The sequence below is a fragment of the Arvicanthis niloticus genome, chromosome 1, assembly GCF_011762505.2.
Source record: "Arvicanthis niloticus isolate mArvNil1 chromosome 1, mArvNil1.pat.X, whole genome shotgun sequence".
In the NCBI taxonomy this organism is placed as follows: domain Eukaryota; kingdom Metazoa; phylum Chordata; class Mammalia; order Rodentia; family Muridae; genus Arvicanthis; species Arvicanthis niloticus.
In genome coordinates this window covers 66,414,441-66,424,071 of record NC_047658.1, presented here as the reverse complement: position 1 = coordinate 66,424,071, position 9,631 = coordinate 66,414,441, and the positions used below count along the sequence as shown (strand labels likewise).

Sequence of the window (9,631 nt, the reverse complement as noted above, 5' to 3'; positions counted from 1 at the left end):
TCATAGCTGAAGTGTGTGATTAAATGACAGAGGTTTCCATGTACTGTGACTAGAACTATGTTAGACTGGAAAGAAAAGAACACAGTGGGAAGGCACCTACACCACTAAAGGAGCTTTCTCCTCTCTCCCTAAGTTGTACCATGTGGTTAGTACCATGTCTCAGTTGAACATGGGCCCGCTCATTTGTAAGGTGCCCTAACTCTGTGGCAGTTCCTGTGTTTGGTGGCAGATGGGGCTAGGTGTTCCTACCCCTTGGAATCTGTCTTTGAAGCCTGTGAGCATAAGAACCGGGATAGGACACTGCTTGGGGGCAGCTTGGTGAGAGCTGCCTCTATTAGTAAGTGAGACCTTGGGTCTTCTGTGATTCTCCAGACATCTCTGTTCATGACAGGTAGGACCTGCAAGGGATTCTGGGCCTTTCTCCAGTCCTCCTGGTGATTGCCACTGTCTCCCAACAAAGGCCACTGCACACCTTTAAACACAAAATAGTCTTTTATTTGTCAACGAAGGCTACACGGGATCACTTCTGGGTTTGTTTTTATGCTTTTCCCCCTTTTTTTCTAGAAGGTATCTACATCTGCATTTATTTACAGCCTTGTTGGTATTTACACAGTCAAGAATACAGTGTTAGAAACACAAAAGTGTTGAGAAAAAAACTTCTCAAAATTAGTTCCAGACTTCAGGAAAACTATTTCCACATGGTAAGGCCAGAGTCTCCAGTGTTGGTCATCCAGAGGCAGCTCACTGTCGTCCGTTGCCAGAGCTGCAGGTTCAGAAGTCCTCAGAATGACGGGCACATTTAGAACAGTGGGGTTCTGGTGATGAGTGGATTAGAGCTGTTGGGGTCCACCAGACATCTGTGGGTCAGCTTCTGCTGGGACAGCCGAGCCTGCCCACGGGCGGGCAGTCATCCCTGAACCATCAGCCCTTAGAATCAATCACATTTTTCTTAGGGACTAGGAAGTAGCCCAGTCTCACGCCTTTGGCATCCCCAGAGGGTAAGAAATACAACACAGGCCCCCATCAAGGCCTCTGAAACACAACAGGGTTCCCATCTCATGTCTCCCCACCTTGGATCTTCCACAACACCGTGAAACCTCAGAGTCCACCACTGTTCCGGGCAGTCAAGTACACAAGGCTGGTTTTTTGAGAATGAAAGGTTGGAGAGGATAAAGTTTCTGTCACCTGAGCAATGAGTCTTTAAAATGAGTTTGCTGTTTTGGGAAGGCTAAATAAAAAGGTCTTGAACCACAGAGTTCTTTTGTTAAAGTTCTGTCCCCTCTCACAAAATTAGGCAATGGTTTTGACCTAGCTGGGGATGGTGTGCCTCTCATGGAGGGCTTTCAGTCCTGATGAGGACCCCAGGGGAGAGGAGAGCCTGGGACCCCCATGGGAGGTGTCTCCTCCTACCCCCAGGACCAGCATAACCTCTTGGCTAAGCGGCTGCTGTGCGGATGAAGGGCATGCTCATCTTTGTGCAATGTGTGATTTAACCCCGAAGCCCAGCCGTCTGCTGGAAGCCAGCAAGCTCACTTCCCTGGGCACAAAGCCCAGTGTCGCTGCTCTCACCACATGGCCACCAGAAATGCGAGGGCTGCAAATGGCAAAGCTGTGTTCTAAGATGTCACATTGAAATCCTTCTCTATAAAGGCAGTAACGTAAAAGTTACAGCTAAGGCCCTTTCTTCTTCTTCTTCCCTGGCTCCGTGCCTATAAAGCCCTGCCCAGTTTACTCAGCTCTTCTGTGTCATCTGCTCCCCTCCCCATGCCATCCCTGTTATCTGCAGGCACTTGTCCAGCCTCAGTCTCCCATTAGCTTCCTAGGGTTTCTTTCAAACCCAGCATCCCTCAGTAGAGTCAGGCACTGGTGTGGACCTTGGGCTAGTTTCCCACCAGCCATTCTGAGCCAAGTGTTAAAGGCTCAAACAGTGTGGTTTACTATGGAGTAAGTATCACCACAGTACCCTCTAGTGATGCCTGTCTGGGAGATGACTATGAAGGAGGTCTTGGGGTATAAAAGATGAGGTCGGGAACTAATAAAGTCTTGTTTAAGGTCATGGAGGAGGGGCTGAGGCTGAGGGACTGATGGCCAGTTGTGGAGGGTAGAAAAGGTAGGAACTAGGCAAAAGCAAACTTTAGGGGTTCAGAAGCTAACTCCTATCAGAGTCACAAACTTCCACCAGTGAGAACGACCTGGTTACTTTCTCAAGTGGATAGATATAGTTAGTGTCCAAAGGACAGCTGTTATCCAGGATGGCATTTTATATTCAAAGACTCCTAAATAGGCAAACGGAGCTGTGGCTTATGCCTTTAAACTCACCTGGGGGGTGGAATCCAACTCAAAGGGGCCAAGGCTAGAGTTTAAGGAGGACAGCATCAGTGTCGAGGGAGGCATATGGCACTGTCTGGCCTACAGCTGACGTCCTTTACAGCTCAGGGATGCTTGCGTGTCTCCTCTGTAGAAGAGAAATACTCTCTCTGGAATGGAGCCCAGGAAGAATACAGGATCATTTCTTTCAAAAAAAGAATACCCGATAACTCATGGTGTTCACTGATCCCTAAAAATATATTCTTTGAGGGAGCGAGATAGCGGAGGAGGAAGTCACAAGCTGGACAGTTACAAGGAGATGGTTCCCTTGGCTCACATGCTGTCTCTGTCTTACAAGTAAATGTCCCCAGTGAATCTCAGCCAATGTCAGGTAGCTGGTATGGGACAGATCAATGAGACCAACTCACAGGACAACTGTGCCCACAGGACCCGTACAGCAAAAGTACATTTTGAGGGGCATATGTCTTTTGGATACAGAAAGACCTGTGTGTTTCAGGTCCAACTATTTTCTATCCCACCCAAGAATGATCATGCCAGAAGGAAGTCCCCATTACCAGCTTGTGCTGGGTACAGTGGGCCGGGGCGGCGGCATCAAATCTGACCCAGCAGAGCTTTGATCCACAGGCAATGAGCATCCAGTGGATAGAGCAGGCTGTGACACACTGCTGGAGCAGTGTGTGGATTTATTTATTTATTTATTTTTTGGAATCAGGAAGAGCACTTAACAAAACACATCCTCTAATCCCAGCGGGACAACATAAGGCAAGATCTCCCCTCCCCAATAAGCTTTGGACGCCTCTCTCTGCCAGGCAGAACTACAGGCAGACAACATACTGTTTCGATTCTTGTGTGGTAAGAGACCTTCTTGGTTTCATTAACTCATGTCATATTCTGAAGACTCTGTAAGGCTATAAAGGTGCCATGAGCTTTATCAATCCAACAAGGTTCCCACGGGGAATAGCTTAGACTCGGAATTCATTTTCCACACTTAATGTAAATGTAACCCATAAAAGTCCCATTTTCTAAGAATCCCAGCTCAAAAGGAAGCATTTGGCTTCCCCTGTCTCCCAGACACTGTGAGTGCTAATGACAATGGTATCTAGGTAGACAAACCAAGACAGGAATCCTCCAGTGAGCTCCCAGCTCTTGTCGTTACAGTCCTCTGCCCTCCACACTTCCCCAGCCTGCTGCTGCTGCCTCCCTCCAGCATTGGCTGCATCTATGCCCACCCTCTTCCAAATGCTGTGTGCACAGGTCTTCACAGGAACAATGCTAGCCTGCACTTCTTGATCCATGGGTGCCAGCCTCCGGCACTACCAGCCCTGATCTCAATGGGGTTGTATGTCACCGATAGGCCATACCAAAGAGCTCTTTTTTCTTATTTAAAAACAGAAACAAACCCACTCCTGCCTGGCTTCTCTAGTGAAGAATTCCACAGAAGGAATTTCCTGAAGGTCTAGGCTTTGGGACTCCAGAGCCTCTGGGAATAGCCTGAACAGGGGAGGAGAGGAGACTCCAGGAGCTGGTTAGGGTTCTTGGCTCATGCCTTTGCCGACTCCTTTCTTTGGCTGACTTGTTCTTTTATGTATCTTTCCAGGATCAAAATCAAAGGCATCTCTTGCCACACTCTTGATTGTCAGTGGTGGCATCTGAACACTGGAGGGAGGATAACCCAAAGCCCTGGGGACAGGGTTTCCTGGCCTTCCCTGGACATTGGGGGCTTGCTGTGCACTGCTGGTTCTCACACCTGACTTTGGGAGAGAGGAGGAGACGAGGAACATCGTGGAGGATCAACAACTCACAGACATCCTGGGTGCTTTCACCTCTTGGAAAGGATGGGGCTCATAGTCCCAGGATGTTATGTCACCAGACTAGGGAAAGAGCCTGAGAGACACTTTCTCTATTTCATTATGGGGGTGGGGGCGGCACTGACAACCACACTAGAGATTTGTAAATGGGGGGGGGAGGTTCATTTAGCATCAAAATATAAAGCTCGGACAGGAGTTTGGGGTGGCTGGAAAAGGTGCTGAACAACATCATGGAGTTTTCCAGAGCATGATGTAGGTCCTCAGGAGGCACAAAACACGGTGAAGAGCAACTCACCGCTTTCTGTGGGAACCTAAGCAAAGCTCCCAAGGTCCCACTGGGCCCGTGACTCTCTGCACCCCTCACTCCTGCCCCACCCCAGTCAGAGAAGAAAGGGTTACACACGGGACAAGTTAGCACAGACACTCGTGTCTCACATCACGCTGGGTACCTAGGGGTGGATGAGGAGATGTGTCCCCTGAAGAGAGGAGAAATGTACCCCCAACGGCAGGGAAAAATCCTCAAGGAATAAAAGGGAACAAAAGACAATAAAGTTATCATCATGATCACACTACAGAAAAAAAACAAAACAAAAGAAAAAAACAAAACAAAGGAAAAAAACCCTTCCATTCTTTGCAAAAAAAAAATGTGTGAAGGCCAAATTTGTGTTTTTCTTTTCTTAAAAACAAAAGGATGTTGCATGAATTAACAATGCAACACGTATCTTTCTGTTTTGTTTTCTGCACTTGTTAAAAAAAAGTTTTTTTTGTTTTTTGTTGTTTTTGTTTGTTTGTTAAGTACAACACAGTCAGGAATACGGCCACATAAGAGTAGCTGTCTTTGGCAAGAAGTCCAGGCCTTGGCCCTTTCTGTCACCTTCGGCCCATCTCGCTCTGTCTCATGAAGTGGATATTGTTGGCGCTGTCTGACAGTTCTGGGTACTGCTCGACGGACGTCACAAAGAAGCCATCATAGCCTTGCACCCGCCCCGTGTTCAGCACCTGCTGCTTCTCCCCATCTGTCCAGGCCCGCAGGCCTTCTTCCCCTTCCCGCAGTCTCTGCTGCTCTCGGGCCCAAGCCTGGCGCACAGCTCTCTGCCTGGCCAGCTCCAGTACCCGTGCCTTCTCCTCATCCACCGTTGTCCCGTAGCGGGTGTTCAGGCACAGCGCCCTGTACTGCAGCTGGATGTCAGTGTAGCGTCTAGTCCTGCCACTGAGCATGGTGTTGATCTGGGACACAGTGACGTTGACCCCATTCTCCAGGGTTCTCCGCCCCCCACTGAGGCCCAGGATGGCCAGGTCACCTTCGGAAGGTCCTGGTTTCACAAAGTAGTGCGTGTCCACCCCGTCAATGGTGAAGTGAAGGTTCTCTAGATAGTGAGCATTGTTCAAGATGGCCGCAATCCTCCGCCCATCCTCATTGGCCACGCTGATGATGTCAGTGGTCACTCGGCCATCTTTCAAGGCAAACTTGACCCCTTTGCCAAAGATGGAACCACTGGAGGCAAACTTCTTTGTCTCTGGGGCCTGTTGGCAGCTGGTGATGGTGGAGCCATACAGCTGGTCAAAGCGTTCTAGGGTAACGAAGGCCTTGAGTTGCTTCTGAACTTCACACTGTACCCCGAGGATAGACTGATGGGGGAGGACCATGAAGAAGAGAGAGGGAGAGTGTAAGACAAAGGGAAAAGCAAACCCCCAAGAGCACAGAGCATCAGTGTAAACAGTGAAGTCAAATCTGCAGGGATGTATTAGCTTGTACCATCTGTCTCTGTGGTGCTGACCATCAGAACACCCAGCCATCCTTCACCGGTTTATCCCTACACCCTTCTATTCAGAGACACTTCAGGGAGCAGCTGCTCTGGCCAGGCATCTTGCTGAGCCGTGGAAATACAGAATGAACTGGATATTGTCTTTGCCCTCAAAGAACTTGTTGTTACATAGGTCCAGACACGCATGACAGTATTGCAGCTAAACATAATGACTGGTGGTCCAAAACACATCATAGCTAATAGATACGACAACATTTCTTGATCTTCAAGCTCAAGAATTACCATTCAGCACTCTGCTTGATCCCTATAATAGACGCTGTTATTATTTCAGTTCATTTTTTTTTTTTTTTTTTTTTTTTTAAGACAGAGTATGTAGCCCTGGCTGGCCTGGAACTCAGTATGTATACCAAGTTGGCCTTGACTCCACAGAGATCCACCTACTTCTGCCTCTGCTGGGACTAACGGCGTGTGCCACTGCACTCAGCTTCAAGCTCACTTCTAAGGGAATGAAGGCTGCACAGCTCATCCCTGGCCTACAGTCCCACCACTCATTCCACGTTAGTGTTCAAACCCAGGCCTGTCTGACTCTAGAGGCCGCTGTCAAGGGCAGCTGCGGCAGTGAGAAGCAAGCAAGGCTCAGAAGATGCTCAGCCTAAAGGTGGAGAAGAGAGGGAGAAGGTAGGGTTCCAAGAAATGCATGACATTAGGAAGGCCATGAGTTGTCTCAAGTCTCTCACTTGTTCTACTGCTCTCCTCTCCCCTCACCCAAGCTCTTTACAGAGGGTCTCTGCCCCACAGGGCCCCCTTGGGCCTCCGCAAGTATCCTAGCTGGGCTGCTGTGGGGTCAGGTTGGACCCCGTCACTTGGTGCGCTGTCTATCTGCCCCTCCCATTCTCCAGGAGTTCAGGGAAGCTGTGCTCAGGGCTCCAGGCTTTATCAGCAACTCAGGGCACAGGCTTTAGAAATAGACCCATCAGCCTCCCATTGAAATTAAGTCCTCTTTATAATTAATAGAACCCTGTCTGTGAACAATTATTTCCTAGAGTTTCACAAAAGCTAGAGTACTCAACAACAAAGATCTCCAATGCTTGCCAAGGGCGGAAATCAATAATTCATTGACAGGCAAGGTTGGCAAACAGGCAGCCAGAGAAGGGGACTCTGGGGAGCGCAACAGAAACCTGGTGGGAGGGGGAAGCATTGTATGGCTGGAATCAGCCTTGGGGACAGCAAATGCTGGGACATCTGGGCCAGGGGCTGGGGTATGAGGGTCTGGGACAGGCTAGGGCGGAAAGAGAATGGGCTCTGTGGCCAGGCAGACCTAGGTTCATGTCATCTTCTGTCATTTCTCAGCTGAACACCCTTGGGTAGGTTTCCCTGGGCCTAGCCTCTTTATCTGTGAAACAGGCTGTTTGCATGGTTCTGTCACTGAGTCACTGAAGCACCTACAATGTGCTAGCCCACACGCTGGGCACTGACTGAGACACTTAACCTACAGCTTAACCTGTGGGGATTCAGAATCTAGTAAAGGAATAAGAAAGAAAACAAAAGTTGAATAAAGCAGACTCATCCTCAAGTCTGGGAGGAGGTACCGAGGCTGTGCCTGATGGATTTAGCCTGGAACAAGAAATGGGGATGCGGTGCTGGGAACTGGCTCAGTCAGTAACGTGCATGTCCCACAAGCATGAGGACCTCAGTTCAGATCCCCAGTACCCAGGTAAAGAGCCGAGCATGGAGGCACATGTCTGTAATATCAGCGTTTCGGAGGAAGATCACTGGGCCCTTTGGCCAGCTTGTCTGAATCTGTGAGCTCCAGATTCAGTGAGGGACACACACAAACACAATGTTCCTCTCAAAAGAGCGGAGGTATGTGCATACACACACGCACACACAAGCACACACGCATGCACACAGAAGTAGGGTAAGCAAGAGGGGGAGGAAGAGGAGAACAGAGGTGGTGGAGGCTTCCAAGCACAGGATCATGTCATGAGGCATTGCTGCCCCTCCCCAGAGTTTACTGTCCCTGGGCTAGCATCCCCTAGGCTTGGTTTCTGCTAACCCACCCTTGCATTCCATGGGCCACAGTACACGGCTGGACACAAAATCCTGATTGAGAATTCCTGATACAAAATTTATGAATGGAGGCTGAGATTGGGGTGAGTGACATGTGAAGTGGTCGGCAGGTGGTACGAGGCTGTTGTAAAAGATCTTTCCGGCCATAGAATTCTGAGTCTTTGAAATTTGGTCATAAAAGGGAGATAAGAAAAAGTAACTTTTCCCCCTCTTATAGGCCTTCTAGTCATGCTCAGCCAGAGGACACAAAATGGACAAACCTGGGTTTGAATTGTCTCAAGTATTAAACCTGTACAAGGAGAAGAATAGCAGCATGGTGTATTTGTGGGCTAACATAAGTACAATGTCATTCAATGCCAGGCTCATCAGGTGCTCAAAACAATCACGTCTGCATTCAGAACACTCCTTTTCTCTTAGCGCCTTTGCCCATGGAGTAACAAAAGCAGATTATTTTTTGTGGTACTCTGAACATGGTGGGTTACAAAAAACTCCTTCATGCAGCCTGTGAGTGTCCGTGTGCTGCTACAGTTGGGTCCCTGGGGCCTGCCTAGCCATAGCTTGCTGTCTGTTAAAAGCTGTCTGGCAGGACCCATGAAGGTGCCGCCTCAGTTTCCATCCCTGGCTTGATTTTCCTGCACAGTTGGTAGGACCCCTACTTCAGTGTCAGAATGGCCAAGGTGTGGCTGTCATGTGGAACATTACCTTGCTGTTGTCCCATTCCTGAGTTTTCATTTGTGTGTGCACAAGCTCGTAGGAGGGTTCCATGGCATCTGTGTCTGGTTTGGGATAGCCAGGTATCACATTGTGCAGCTGGAATCCAAAGGTGAGTAGCCAGCTGTTGACATCTGGGTGGAGAGAAGCAGAAATAAGCTTGGGGAGTAAGTGAGCCACTGACCAGGGGCCACAAGGGGAAGGTGACAGAACTGACTGTTATATTTAATGGAAATAATGTCCTGGTCTTAAAGTCACATGTGTTGCTGGGTCCCAGCAATCCCTCTGCCAGGCACATGCCCAGAATCATCCTCAAAGGGGTAGATCCAAGAGAGATGAAACCTAAGCAGGGCCTAGGCTTCCAGATCGCTTTATGTCTCTCACCCCTTATATGCTTACCCAGAGGTAGTGTTCATGGATGAAGCTCTTCCAGGCCCACCCCCAGACCCAACATCAATAGGAACCCTTGCAAAGGTCAGTCAGACCTAAGAAAGGATTTTAATAGCTGCCTCTAAAAGAGAAAACTTCACTTAAGAAACAAGCTGCCCCTCCTTTACCCACCCTCTTTGTAGTCATTAGAGCCTCAGGGCCAAAGTGCCTCTGGGCATGGCGCTGGCTAGTACAGATCAAAGGGCTTTCCTGTTTGCTACTGTCTTTTACTTCTGACTGCACAAGGAAGTCACTTGACCTCCCAGTGCCTTAGCCTGCTGGTCTCTAAGCTCATTAATCACATTCCTTGGAGTTGTGAGTTACAGATAAGGTTTTTCCAGTGAGCGTTTGGCTCACTGAAGACTGGAATCAGAAATCTATGGTCCTGAGTTGGTAGAGCACTTGCCTAGCATGCATCAAGACCTGGGCTCAGTCCCAAGAACTGTGTAATTGATGCACCCAGGAGGTGGAGGCAGGATGAGCAGAAGTTGAAGGCTATCCCTGGCTACATAGTAAGTT

The 9,631-nt window shown here is 49.0% G+C and overlaps 1 protein-coding gene across 17 annotated transcripts in view; it reads right to left on the bottom strand.

Annotated features, from left to right (window-relative positions):
• Window positions 1-473: 473 nt before the first annotated feature.
• Tenm4 (teneurin transmembrane protein 4) overlaps window positions 474-9,631 on the bottom strand; it is a 1,520,543-nt gene continuing 1,511,385 nt past the window's right edge. For all 17 annotated transcript variants that reach the window (XM_076938042.1, XM_076938101.1, XM_076938085.1 and 14 more), the window contains 2 exons: window positions 8,675-8,817; window positions 474-5,765 (listed from right to left, as the gene is read on the bottom strand). In XM_076938042.1, the coding sequence (XP_076794157.1) occupies window positions 5,007-5,765; window positions 8,675-8,817 (902 nt within the window). In that variant the 3' untranslated portion in view covers window positions 474-5,006. The remainder of the gene's footprint in view (window positions 5,766-8,674; window positions 8,818-9,631) is intronic.